This window comes from Chlorella variabilis (genome assembly GCF_000147415.1).
Source record: "Chlorella variabilis unplaced genomic scaffold CHLNCscaffold_3, whole genome shotgun sequence".
Lineage (NCBI taxonomy): Eukaryota > Viridiplantae > Chlorophyta > Trebouxiophyceae > Chlorellales > Chlorellaceae > Chlorella > Chlorella variabilis.
The window spans coordinates 2288845-2301627 of NW_005435085.1; the positions used below are offsets into that span (position 1 = coordinate 2288845).

Consider the following 12783-nt stretch of genomic DNA (forward strand, 5'->3'; position numbering starts at 1 on the left):
CGGCGGTCGGCTGTGCCATTACTCAGTCAGCCGCCGCTACCGTGCCGGGCTTGGCGTTCCCATGCCAACATGCCGGCGTGCCATCGCGCAAGGGGCCAGTGAGTGTGTGAGGTGGAGGTGGGGGTGGTGGGGCTGCCGCTGACCGTTGCTTGCTGACGCTGACGCTGCTCTTACCTGCGGGGGGAGGGGGTGGGTCGGGAGCCAAGGCCGGGCAAAAGATGCCTGGGCCCTACTCAAGGGAACCGGGGGAGTCACTGTGCCAGGGCAGCAGCATGCTCCTCATGGCACCGGTCGGCAAACCGGGCCAGCCGGCCCTGCCTGGCCTGGCCGAGGAAGGCGGCCAGGGAGGGCAAGGCGTGGCCGGGACTGTGGAAGAGCTCAGCATACTCCTCCCTCAGCCCAGCGTATAGGGGGCAGTCATACACTGCGTGGCGTACGTCCTCTAGAGCCTGGCAGTGGGGGCATGGGCGCTGGGTGCGGTCCAGCCGCTGCCACCGGCCTGTCTCCTCAGCCATCCAGTGCGACCCCGTGCGCCACTGCGCCAGGCGCACCCGGCGCCGGCGCTCGGGCACATCGCACAGGAACGACGCAGGCGTGTAGGCCTCCGCAGAGATGCTGCCCCCCCACACGTCCTCAATGTACCGCTGCACCTTCACGGATGCATGCATGTACGAGGCAACATGGCGCTCCAGGAGCGCTTCCGCCAATTCAGGTATGGCAACCCCCTCGTCAGCAGTCAAGTCGCAGGGGGCGCCGGCCGCCGCGAGAACGCGGCTAACCTGCGCTGCCCAGGGCTGCCGGGCCAGTGGCAGCCCTGTGTCCGTGTCGGCAGCCAGCGCAACGCTATCCAGCATGGCAAGACGGGCGACCCGCTCGCCGCCCATAGCCTGCAGGTTGCTCACAAAGCGTGCAACCTGCAAGGTCCAGTAGGCGGGCAGCGGCAGCTGCCCCGTCTCTGCCAGCACAATGAGGGCTGGGGTGCTGTCCCGCACACCCAGCAGCCCTCGCAGGTACTCCAGCTGTACCCGCTCGCATGCCGTCCTGCCCTGCAGAATCAGCTGCGGCGCCCAGATCTCTGCCCCGTACGACAACGTCGGCAGGACGTAAGACTTGAACGCACGCATGCTGAGCAGGGGGTCCTGCAACCCATTCTCGGCCAGGCGGCGACGCAGCAGGTGCATCGCGCGCCGCCCAGCCTCCGCCCGATACGATGCCGCCGAGGCAAAGGCCTGCCGGCAGTGCAGGTGCACGCCGAGGTATCTGCTTGCTTGTGTGGGCTTAAAGTCTGGTAAAGCAAGAACTAGCTTGCAACATAGACTATCTGAAGGTGGGGACGGTTTCCACCTCATTGCCGCCGTAGCGGAACCGCTCCTCCGTGGCAGCAGCCCCGCCAGTGGTGTACACTACCACCTGGGTCTTTTTGGTGTTAACCGTCAGGCCCCAGGCGGCACAGTAGCTCTCAAGGTAACCAAGCTGGAAACGCAGGCCTGCCGGCGTGGTGGCCAGCAAGGCCTGGTCATCAGCGTAAAATAATGGCGGCACGCACTCCCCGCTCTGCCAGCGAGGCAGAGCCGCGGCCGCAGCCTGTTGCACCAGCCCGGACTCGAAGTCATCCAGGAACAGACCGAACAATATAGGGCTCAAGGGGCAGCCCTGCTTCACCCCTGAGGTGGCCTGAAATGTGGGTGTGTACCCACCAGGCACCCGCACGCACATGGGAACCGTCGCATAAAGGGCCTGCACCGCCCGCAGCGCCCAGCCACCCAGGCCGGCGCTCTCCAGCTTCTGCCACAGCAGATGCCGCGGGACCCTATCAAAGGCCTGCTTGAAGTCCACATAGCAGGCATACAACGGCTGCCCACGCGCCCGCTGCCGCTCAATGATGGCTCGCAGTGCAAGCTGCTGGTCACGGCAACCGTACCCTGGCCGGAACCCCGCCTGGCCAGATGCCCGAATGCCCGCCGCCTCAGTGTGGGTTGTAAACCTGCTCTGAAGCATGCTGGCAAACAGCTTGGCCGGCAGTGTGCCCACGGCAATGCCGCGGTAGCCGTCACAGCGCAGGTGGTCCGCACCAGGCTTGCGGATCGGTGTCAGCGCACTGATCGCCCACTGGGCCGGCAACGCCCCGTGTGCTTCCACGACAACGGCATCAACCCCAAGACTGGCAAGAAGCAGTGCAAGGTGGGTGGACGTGCGGCGTCATCCAGGGGAACGGGGCGCCCCAGGGAAGCACGCGCTGCATCCCTGCCAAATGCCTGGCTGTTGCTGCTTGTGCTGATTGCGCGCCGCGGTGTGTGTGTGTGTGTGTGTGTGTGCAGGTGTGCCTGGAGGATCCCGCAGGGCAGTTCCCTGTGTACATCAGCGCCGCGGGCAAGTGTACCAGGGTTGCAAGCTAGTTCTTGCTTAACCAGACTTTAAGCCCACACAAGCAAGCAGGGTGAGCCTCCACAGCCAGCGCCGACGAAAGTTGCCCGCCTCGCGAGGAAGCTGCACTGTTGTGCTGCTGCGTTGCCTGCTTTGAGTGCCCACCCCCCTGTCTGCACACCCACCTGACCTTGCATTCAACACACACCGAGCGCCACCGTGGTGCGTCTTTCAACCCGACCACCGCACCCCCCCCCCCGCCCCTGCGCCTGCTGCAGTGCACCACTGCTTCCGACGGGTGCATCTCCTGCAACTCCAAGGGCCAGTGCAACGACTGCAATTGGGGCCTCTTCCTGACCCCCAAGCGCCAGTGCGCCCCGGTGCGCTGCCGGACGCGTGGCGCTTGCCCTCGGACTGCTCCCCAGACCTTGCACTGCCGGCGCTTACTGCAGCACAGGCTCAGCGTACAGTCGCTGCAGTTCTGCCTGTGGCCAGCGATGCTGATGCCCCTTCTGCCCTTTCCTGCTGCCTCCCTCCCTCCCTGCCTGCCTACACGCAGTGCTCCGCCGACGGCAGCTGCAAGCAGTGCCTGACCCAGACCACGTGCCTGCGGTGCAACGACGGCTGGTACCTGAACGCCGCCACCAAGAAGTGCGTGCCGTGCAAGGGAGGCAAGGGCTGCGGGCGCTGCGACAAGATGGGCACCTGCCAGGTCTGCAAGGAGGGATTCCTGTTCAAGTCGGCCACCAAGACCTGCGACGCCTGGTGAGCGGGCAGCTGCTGGTGTTGCGCTGCGCTTGCCTGGCATTGTCTCGCGTCGCCGTTCAGAAGGCTGGTCTCGACTGGCATCATGGCATGGGGCACTGCCCATCCTGCCCTGCTGCCGCGGCAGCCACTCTGGTTCTCTCCTTCTAGCCCCGCCGCTGGTGCCCGCTGCCGCTGCAGCAAGGACCCGCTGTGTGCTGTCTGCACCCCCACCACCGGCAAGTGCACCAAGTGCATCGACGGCAGCGACTTCCGTATCCCCGTCGACATCTGGCAGGACTCCAAGGGCGTGTGCCGCAGCGTGAGTGCCCAGCACAGGCAGGCTGCGGCCAGCACGCTCCGGATACGTTGCCCCTCCTTGCCTTCCGGCAGCAGAACAATGGCCACCTGCCTTGCCCGCTCGCCAGCCGGCCTTCCAGGCCACAATCCCTGCCCACCTGCTTGCTCGCGTGGCTCAAGTTTTGCCCTCCCGTCTGCCAGAGCACAACGCTGCGCGCCTTCCGGCCCGCCCGCCTGTCCACACGCCTCTATCTGCTGCCTGCTGGCCTTGCTTGCAAGAATGGCCGGGCTGAATTGCTCTCTGGCATGTGTTCCTCATTGCGTGCAGTGCTCGGTGACCGGTGGCCCCAGCTGCAAGGTGTGCAACCACTCGACCGGCAAGTGCCGCCAGTGCTGGGACAACTTTGGCTTGAGCGGCGTCAAGTGCAAGACCTGCAAAGACTCGCACTGCTTTCAGTGCAATGGAGATACCGCCATCTGCAAGCAGTGCTTCAATGGCTTCCGTCTCATCAAGGGCGCCTGCCTGGAGTAGCAACTTACTACGGGCAGTTGGTGCCGTGCCAGCCGGAGCCGCGGGCATGGCATCGCGACCCACTGAATTCCTTCATCACACCGCCCCGGGCCCCTAGGGCCTTCGCCGTCGATGTACATATTTCTGCCCCCACCCACCCGACACACTGTCCGTCTGTCTGTTACATTGTGTTAATTTATGTGTTACAGTTACCCTGCTATAGGCCGCATCACAATGTCGGCAGTACTGTACATCACTAGTGCTGCACTGCCTTGCGCACATGCAAGGCATCTGTTGCTGCCACAACGCTCCCCAGGCTCCCTCCCTCCCTCTGGCTTGCTGCTGCTGCACCTGGGAGCTCAGCCGTGCAGCCAGCCGGCCCTGCCGCTGCCGCAGCGGCTGCAAACAAGGCGTTGCAAGCGGCAGTGGCACTGGCGCTGCCAGTGGCACTGGCGTCCTGCGAGCTGGGCGCCGGCTCCAGCTGCTGCGCTGTATTGCTGCAGGTGACAATGCACTCACGTTTTTTCCAGCAGGGCGAGGGGTAGGTCCACCTCGCTGACCTTGCGGGCTTGAGCTGGGCGCAATCGGAGCGCAGGCGCCGCCGCCTGGTCAGTCGCGTAGGGGCCCTGCCCCTGCTTCCGCTGCTGCTGCGGCTCGCCTTCAGTTCCCCACAGATGCAACATAGCTTTTCCTATTGGCTGCAGAGCACAGGCAGCGGAATTGGAATGCATCCGACTTGGTGCGGAGCTGCAGCGCCCAAAGGTCGTGTTCCTGAAGTTTAGAACCATCGCTGGTCACGAAATGGCAGCATTCCGGGCGATTCCAGAGCCACAAGACAATCATGGGCCTCCCGGCTGCTGCCGCATGCTGCTCAAGCGCTCTGCTGCTGTGTCAGCTGGCTGTGTGCTGAGCTGTGCTGAGCCCCTCCCCAGTGCAGTGCAGTTCTTCCGGGCTTCTTCCTCTCGCTTCTGCTTCAGCTTGGATGCAGTGCGCAGCACGTGGGCCGCCTGGCCTGGCGCTCGCGGGAGGGCCCCGCAGGGTGAGTTATCGCGCTTGGCGGCCCCTTGATTGGCTTGTGTGTTGCCTCGTGAGCTCCAGACAACGCAAGGGCGCCCCCGCCCCGCAGGCCGTCCGCCGGCTGGCCCCTGCGAGACTGAGGAGCGGCGTGATGTCCTTCAAGGACGACAGCGGCATGGAGGATGCGGGACAACGTGGCCCCGAAGAGCTGGGCAGTCCTCGTCGCGGTGGCACCGGCGGCGGCTCCGGCGGCGTCAAAGTGAGTGAGCCAGGCACCTTGCCTGGCTTGCACTGGCAGCTGCTTGCATGTTGCTTGTGCCGTTGCATTTCCACCAGCTTTCCTACAGATCACCCCACGTATCTCGACGGTTTCCTGCATTGCCCGCGCCTTGCAGGCTCAGTCTGTCACGGAGATCGTCATGACCGGCATCGCAGCAATCGCCGTTACTGGAGGGGCGACTTGGCTGCTGGCGACCTCGATAGAAGGCGTCAACACCAACATGGCAACCTCTATCGGGGAGTCCCACCTCGCTGTCCTGGAAGAGGGAGGAAGGCGCTTCGAGATCGCCACCGGCAAGACGCTGGAGCTGATCCAGCACAAGCAGGAGGAACACGGTGAGCAGCTGCAGCAGCAGCAGCAGCAACAGCTCATGTTGCAGCAGCTGCAGCAGCTGGACGCCTCGGTGAGGAGCCTGAAAGGCTGAGTCGCTCCTTTGCTTGTCCGCTGCTCCCTGTGCCCTTACCTTTTTTCTGTCAGCAGCCCTGCGCCTGCGAGTTCTGTACAGGTTTTGCCCCTCGCCCCCTCCTGCTCTTCATCTGCCTTGTTCCGCGCCAATTTCATTTCACGCATCACCTTGGAACTTCCCAATTTTCTGTTCATCCTTGCCCTGCTCTTCATTGCTGCCTAGTTTGGCGTTTAAAACACAGCTGGCATGCGGCAGGCAGAATTCATAAGAGTACGAGACACGGCTGCCCGGTTGCGCGTGAGCCCTGCTGGCGGGCGACGGCAAGCGATATGGCAGCGCCAGCGGCATCTCTGAGGAGCTGCCACCCAGCGCCTACAGGAGCGCGCCCACCGGTGCGTCCTCCTGCTTGCACAGCGGCAGGGCAGGGCAGGGCAGCCGGGTGGTGGCAGAGAGCGGGGGCGAGCAGGTGGTGGTGGTCCAGGTTGGGACTCCCGTGGAGGGGACGTGCACGGCCAGCAGGAAGCGGGAGGCAGCACCGAAGGTAGTGGTGGGCTGGCAAAGTAGCCACGGCTGGCTGGCCGCGCTCATTGTTCGCCCCACCGCTCGCTGCCTTGGGGAAGGCAAGACCCTCTAGCCCGCTGTCAGCACACTCATCAGCACAACCCCCCGCAGCAGCCATACCAGTCAAAGGCTGCGCAAGCGGCTGCTGCTGCGTGCAACGCCTCATCAGGCCGGCGCGCTGCTCTCAACAGGCCCAGCCCGGTGGTAATCCCATGGCTTGCATTGAGGTATTACAGCGAATGGTAATGTGGTGTGCCGTCCAATCTGGAGGCAGCGGAGCGAACCCAAAAGCGGACGCAGAGTAAAGCAGTGCCTGCTAGCCACGCGCAACGCAACAAAGGGGGAAGGCAAGGATCACTCATAGGGCGCCCGAGGCGGGCGCGGCAGGGGCGGGTGCCGCCGGTGCAGCCTGGCGCCTGCGCCCGGCAAGAGCAACGGGGTGGCGAAGCATCAAAAGAGAGCAGTGAAGAGAGCGGGTCTCATGGGGGGCCCATGAGGCCTGCGGGCATGCGTAGGAATGAATGGGCATGTGCCGGACTAGGGTCATGAGCTGGACCGGGGCTGGCGCCATGCTAGCGTGCCAGAGCGGTGGAAGGGTGGAAAAAAGATGGGGGAAGGGCTGGGTGTCGGGTCATGTGTTTCAGAAATGCACGCAGGGAGAGACCGGCGCACCCCCACGCCGCCGCTTGTCCCCAGAAGGATGCATGCGGGGGTCCGGGGGGGCCGCGGTTTGCTGTGCTTTCCTCAGACAAACGCAGACACAGGCACGCATGCGAGGGCACAGACAGGAGACATCAAGGGATGGGATACTGGTAGGGACACGGAGGGGACACAGAGGGGCAGGAGGGTATGCACAGGGCCGCCGCCCGCCCGCCGGGTATAGGGCAGCAGTAAAGGCGGCGGCACGCAAGTCATGGCGCGCCGAGGCGGCCGACAGAGGAGAGTACAGGGGCTGGCTCGGCGGCGGCGCCACGTGGCGGACGCCAGCTCAGCAGCGGGCGCCAGCTCAGTATGCGTAGTATGGGCCGATGTCCTTCACGCCCAGCCCTGGGATGCCCATGGGCTTGCTGTCCGCCTGCAGCGGGTGCAGAGGGGGATGCAGCGCAGGCGAGGGGCATGGGCGAAGGGGCACGCTGTGAGGCAGCGGTGGGCCCAGCCCAGCAGCCGCTGCCAGCCCACAGCTGCCAGCCACCTGACCGATGTCACAAGCGCTCACAAGACTCCCAACAGTGCGCGCCCACTGTGTGCAGTACACTAGTACCGCAGCACTACGGCACTACCACCCACCTGGGGGTCGCAGAACTCGGCGGGGGCATACACCACAACGGTGCGGGACGGCGCGTACACCTGCGGCAGAGCAGGCGGGGAGGGGCAGTCGGCGCACGCACTGCACGCCATGCAGGCAGGCAGGCAGGCAATGCAGGCAGGCAGGCAGGCAATGCAGGCAGGCAGGCAGGCAGCATCCCAGCAAGCCGGCGCGCCCTGAAGCACGCGGGCCGGCAGGCGGCGGCGCGGCCGGGCCGGCACACACACAAGGCGGGCGCACGAGACGCGCAGGGCCTCGACGCAGCCGGCCACGGCCGCGCCGCGCGCGGCCTCGACGCAGGCGGCAGCCGCGGCTGCGCCGCGCACGCGCCTGGATGGAGTATGGGCGGTTGTCGTGGTCTCCCTGCTGCGCGTGGAACTCGACGTTGGAGTTCTTGGTCACGTTCTGCCACCCGCCAAACACCTGCTCGTCACTGGACAGGACCACCTGCGGGCACGACAGGGAGCGGCAGGTTCTGGGCAGGTGCTGAGCGCGAGAGGGAGGCAGCGCGGTGCGTCATACACCCCCCTACAGCGCCAACCCGGAGGGCCTGCACGGCGGGCTGATCGGCTGCCGACTTCGTGGCCGCTCGGCGGGCTGCGCTGCGCCACCGCCGCCACATGGCGCGGCAGCCACACGCGCCGCCGGCCTCCCTCCTGGGCAGCCCCGCGCCCACGCACCTTGTAGGAGCCGCTCTTGTAGGCGCCCACCCGGTAGTCGGTGTAGGATTGCGTGGGGTGGAAGTTGAACACAAACACCAGGTCGCCTGCACGGTGGTGGCGGGCGGGGTGGTGGTGGCAGGAGGGTTTAGGGGGCGGGCATGGGAGGGGGGGGAAGGCGAGGCACGCCGCAGAAGCAGGCACCGTGGCGCAGCATCAGCGGCAGCGTCTGGCCCCACGCCCCACCACCGCAATCTTGTCGGGCTTAGGAAGAACCTTAAAACAAACCTCCCCTCCCCCACCCCCCACCCCCCGCGCACCGCGCTCCACCACCACAATCTTGTCGGCCTCGTCCTTGCGGGAGGTCCAGGTGTGGGGGGCGGAGACAAAGCCAAAGGCCTTGTCCAGGTGGTTCATGGCGATGTCAAAGCTGTTCATGTACTTGTACTTCAGGAAGTCTGCGGTACAAACAGGAGGCGGTACATGAGGGGGCGGTACATGAGGGGGCGGTGCAGCGAGCGACGCACACAGCCTGCGCGCGCCGCTGGAGGCGGCACTGTTGAGGCAAGGGGCGGGCGTCAGGCAGGCCGGGCCACAGGCGCCGCCTGCCGTCGCGGCTGCGCCGACCCGGCGCCGCCGCGGCCATGCAAGGCCCCCTCCGCCAGGCCCCAGCAGCACACCACGCCCGCTCACCCGCATCCGCCAGGTCCCACCGCCGCCTGCACTTCTCCAGGGAGCCGCCGTTGCCGGGGATGAACTCGCCGGTGGAGGTGTCGCTGCAGGCGCAAAGGTGGGAGGGGTGGTTAAGCAAGGGGCGGCTGGTTGGAGACGTCGACACGGCGGCGGCAGCGGAGGGCCAGACGGCGGCGGGAAAGGGAGAGGCAGCCGCCGGGCAGCCTGTTGGTCGGTTTGCGAGCGCGCTGGCCAGGCGTGCGGCAGCAGGGCGGCACCGCGGCAGCTGTCGGGAAGCTGGGCGGCGCGCTCACTAGGTGTCGTCCCGCGGGAAGTCGATCCACTCGGGGTGGCCAAACTCGTTGCCCATGAAGTTGAGGTACGACTCGCCTGTACAGGCGGTACAAGAGCAGTACAAGGGCAGTGCCATCAGCAGAGAGGCACTGCACCAGGCCTGGGCCAGCAGGATCAGGGTGCAGCATGGGGCATACAACAGGGAGCAAAGGATCGGCAGATGGGGACAAGCCAAGGTAGGGGCAGCCCCCGTCACCACGCCCGCCGCTCCGGCGCTGCCTCCCCTCCCCTCCCCGCTGCCGCCGCCTGCCACCCACCTCCTAGGCACATCGTGATGAGCCGGATCATCTTGTGCAGCGCGATGCCGCGGTCCACCACGGGGTTGCTGGGGCTGCGGGCAGGGAGGCGGGCAGGGCGGCGCTGTCAGTGGGGATGCAGCAGGGGATAGGTGCCAGCGCGGCGCCCCTGCAGGCACCCCCGTGCAGGCTCGCCGCCACTCCCACGCCGGCGGCGGCGCCGGCACCAGCAGCGGGGCCAGCGCCACAGCCTCCACGCCGGACCCAACCAAACTTGCAACACCAAACAAGGTGCCAAACAAGGTACACACCAGCAAGACCCTAAACCCTAAACCCACCCGTCGGCGCCCATTGAGTCGTACATGGCGGCATCCATGAGCCAGAAGGCGATGGTCTTGTCGCCCACCAGGGCCTGGTCGTGGCTCTCCGCATAGCCCTGCGGGAGGGGGAGGCAGGAGGGGGGAGGACGGGTGAGGGTGGGTGGGTGGAGGCGAGGGGGTGCTCAAGCGGAGGCGCGCCGGGCTACCAGATGCTCAGCCACCTCCACACCAGCACGGCGCGACACTTCCCCTCCCCAAACACCAGCTGGCGCCCCAGCCCCCCAGCCCCGGCCGCATGCTGCTGCAGGCCGCCGCCGCCGCCGCTCACCACGCAGGGCTCCATGTACCGCCGGTTGGTCATTGTGTGCACCAGGTTGCCCATGTTCCAGCCCCAGTCGTCGCTCTCGCTCAGAATCTCAATCCACTTGTCGGCAATGGCCATGTTGAGGCGGTAGTCAAAGCCCACGCCGCCCTCCTGCACAGGCGGAGAGAGAGAGAGAGAGGCGGGGCAGGGGTGGGGGCAGGGGCGGCGGCGGGGTGAGGCGAGGCAGGAGCGCTGACTGCGTATCCGTTTGGCGGCGGGTGCTGGGGCCGCGGGCCCAGCCGCGGCCGAGGCGAGGCAGGAGCGGTCGGGCTGCCGGGCTCAGGGGCAGGTTGGAGCAGCGCGCGGCAGCGGCAGCCGGCTGGCATGCGGGTGCGCTGGGGTGCCGCTGCGGCGCCCTGCCCAGGCGCCGCAATCCGGAGGGATGCTTGCAGCCCTCCCGAGGGGCCAACACTGGCTCTTGCCCCGGCCGCACTTCGCTCCCACCTGCCAGGGCCGGCAGAAGGTGGGCATGCCCGACACATCCTCCCCGATTGTGATGGCGGTGGGGAAGAAGTCGTGGATGACATTGTTGACCTGGCGGTGGTTTGACCAGGGGGAGGAAAGCGCGGCGTGGAGCAGTTGAGTTCCAGGGTTGAGCGGCGCATGCTGACCGCGGCCCACTCCCTGAGGTTGCCCCAGCCAACGCACACCAGGAGTGGCAGGAGGGGTGGCAGGAGGAGGGCCGCAGGGGCAGCGCCAGCAGCCCAGGCCCACACAGCTGAGTTCAGGGTTTGCCACGCTACACAGCGCCATACCCCCAGCACCCACCAGCATGAGGTAAACCACCGCATCCACGTCGGTGGCCATGCCAAAGTACTCGTCGTAGTTGCCTGCGGTACGGATGGGAACAACATTGGCCCTATGGTTGGCGGTACATGGCAGGCGGTACAACACAGGCGGTGCATCGGAGGAGGGGCGGGCGGTGCAGCCCGCGAGGGGGCAGGTGGGTGCAGATGCAGCAGGCAGCTAGCAGACAACAGCCAAACCTCCGCCAGTAACACCCACCGGTGAAGGTGGTCTGCAGGCCGTGGTGGTGGTACATCATGGAGGTGACGCCATCAAAGCGGTACCCGTCAAACCTGCAGTACAGACGGTACCGTCAATGCAAGCTCAGCGCCAACCCTCCCTGTCAGCTGCCCTGCAACCCTGCCTCCTCCCCCTTGCCGTCGCCGCGCCAAGCAAGCCCCCCCACCAGCTGCTTCCGCCCGGCGTTGTGCATGCAGCAGGGGGCGCCTGCATCTGCGGCACCATGGCTGCTCCAGCGCTGCAATCCGACTGACAGGGGGCTGCCTCCTCACTTGTACTCGTCAATCCACCAGCGAGCATTGGACAGCAGGAAGCGCATTGTCTCCCAGTTGCCTGCGGGGCGCGAGCAGGGGGCAGGTGGGAGCTGGGTCAGGAGCAGGCAGGGAGGGAGATGGCGGGAGGCGGCGGCCAGCACCCGGCAAACGGGCCCAGCGAGGGAGATGGCGGCAGGAGAGGCGGCAGGAGGCAGGCCAGCATCAGGCAAGCAGGCAGGCAGGCACGAAAGCAGCGCCAGGACGAGGCAAAGGCAGGCTGCAGGACGGGAAGACAGGCGCAGGCGCCCAGCCAGGCAGGCATTGCACAGGCAGCCGGGCGCGGGCAGAGCAGGGGGCAGCAGGCTCACCATAGTTGAAGCAGCGGGAATCCCACATCCAGTGGTAGCCGCGGCCGCCGCCGTGGAAATACATGGCATCGGTACTGCGGTACAGTACGGTCAGGGGGCGGTACGGGCAGGTGAGCTGGGGGCGCAGGCGGGCGAATGCAGCGTCCAGGCGGCCGCTGTGCGAGGCACAGGCTGCCCACAGGCCTGAGGCCCCACGGCACACCAGCCCCGCCCACAATGTTGTGCCCAGCCCAGCAGCCCCAAAGCATGGTGCCGGCGGAGCCCCCCACCACGATCGCCACTGCTGAAGCTGCCAGGCCTGCCCTCAGGCGCACATGCATGTGCCGTACCGCCTCACCCGTCCAAATGTACCGCACTCACCCGTCAAACATGTTGATGCCGTCCATGGTGTTCTTGGAGGCGTGGGAGTGCACAATGTCCATGAGCACCACCAGGCCCAGCCTGCAGGCGGGTGGGCGGGGAGACATAGGGACTTAGGGCGCAGGTGAGGACCAAAGGGCTGCACGCACCAGGCGCCTGCATGCATGCCTCTGCGGTCCCCAGGCTGCGTGGCCTCCAGCTCCCCAGCCCTCCCTTGCTGCCGTCCCGCTGCAGGTCTGTGATTCTCCCTTCCCCCACCCCCACCCCCTATCACTCGAGAAGGGAAAGCCCCCCACACACACACACACACGCCCCCACACGCACCTGTGCGCCTCATCGATCATTGCCTTGAGCTCGTCGGGGGTGCCGCAGCGGGAGGAGACGCCGAAGAAGTTGGTGACGTGGTAGCCAAAGGAGCCGTAGTAGGCGTGCTCCTGCGGCGGGATACTTGTGTGTGTGTGGACGTGGCGCATGTGTGTGTGTGTGTGTGTGTGTGTGTGTGAGAGAGAGAGAGAGAGAGAGTGCGTGTGTGTGCGTGTGTGGCGCATGTGCATGTGTGTGTGTGTGTGTGTGTGTGTGTGTGTGGTCTCAGTACTCACAGAGCCACACCAGGTCCTGCTCTCCCCCCGCCATTCCCTCCCAACCCTTACTTTCTTGCATGCAGGCCCGCTATGCTGAGCA

General features: G+C 66.3%; 3 protein-coding genes across 3 annotated transcripts in view; 1 reads left to right on the forward strand and 2 right to left on the reverse strand.

Moving 5' to 3' along the window:
• Positions 1-1181, reverse strand: part of CHLNCDRAFT_50487 (hypothetical protein) — a gene marked incomplete at both ends in the record, with an annotated part of 1747 nt that extends 566 nt beyond the window's left edge. The window contains 2 exons of the mRNA XM_005850980.1: positions 144-174; positions 368-1181. Of these exons, the coding sequence (XP_005851042.1) occupies positions 144-174; positions 368-1181 (845 nt within the window). The remainder of the gene's footprint in view (positions 1-143; positions 175-367) is intronic.
• Positions 1182-1954: 773 nt separating this feature from the next.
• CHLNCDRAFT_140931 (hypothetical protein) lies at positions 1955-3940 on the forward strand (the record flags this gene model as incomplete). The annotated part of the gene is made up of 7 exons (XM_005850701.1): positions 1955-1969; positions 2095-2181; positions 2319-2384; positions 2643-2744; positions 2924-3129; positions 3310-3430; positions 3737-3940. The coding sequence occupies 7 exons, from the start codon at positions 1955-1957 to the stop codon at positions 3938-3940; spliced, it is 801 nt and encodes a 266-aa protein (XP_005850763.1).
• A 2458-nt stretch (positions 3941-6398) lies between these two features.
• CHLNCDRAFT_29960 (hypothetical protein) overlaps positions 6399-12783 on the reverse strand; it is a 9941-nt gene continuing 3556 nt past the window's right edge. Inside the window, exons 10-26 of the mRNA XM_005850981.1 lie at positions 12427-12689; positions 12103-12183; positions 11743-11816; positions 11393-11453; positions 11100-11173; positions 10863-10924; positions 10539-10628; positions 10059-10205; positions 9749-9846; positions 9432-9505; positions 9135-9210; positions 8842-8924; positions 8469-8606; positions 8170-8255; positions 7820-7936; positions 7471-7530; positions 6399-7258 (exon numbers count right to left, since the gene is read on the reverse strand). Of these exons, the coding sequence (XP_005851043.1) occupies positions 7190-7258; positions 7471-7530; positions 7820-7936; positions 8170-8255; positions 8469-8606; positions 8842-8924; positions 9135-9210; positions 9432-9505; positions 9749-9846; positions 10059-10205; positions 10539-10628; positions 10863-10924; positions 11100-11173; positions 11393-11453; positions 11743-11816; positions 12103-12183; positions 12427-12689 (1653 nt within the window). The 3' untranslated portion in view covers positions 6399-7189. The remainder of the gene's footprint in view (positions 7259-7470; positions 7531-7819; positions 7937-8169; positions 8256-8468; positions 8607-8841; positions 8925-9134; positions 9211-9431; positions 9506-9748; positions 9847-10058; positions 10206-10538; positions 10629-10862; positions 10925-11099; positions 11174-11392; positions 11454-11742; positions 11817-12102; positions 12184-12426; positions 12690-12783) is intronic.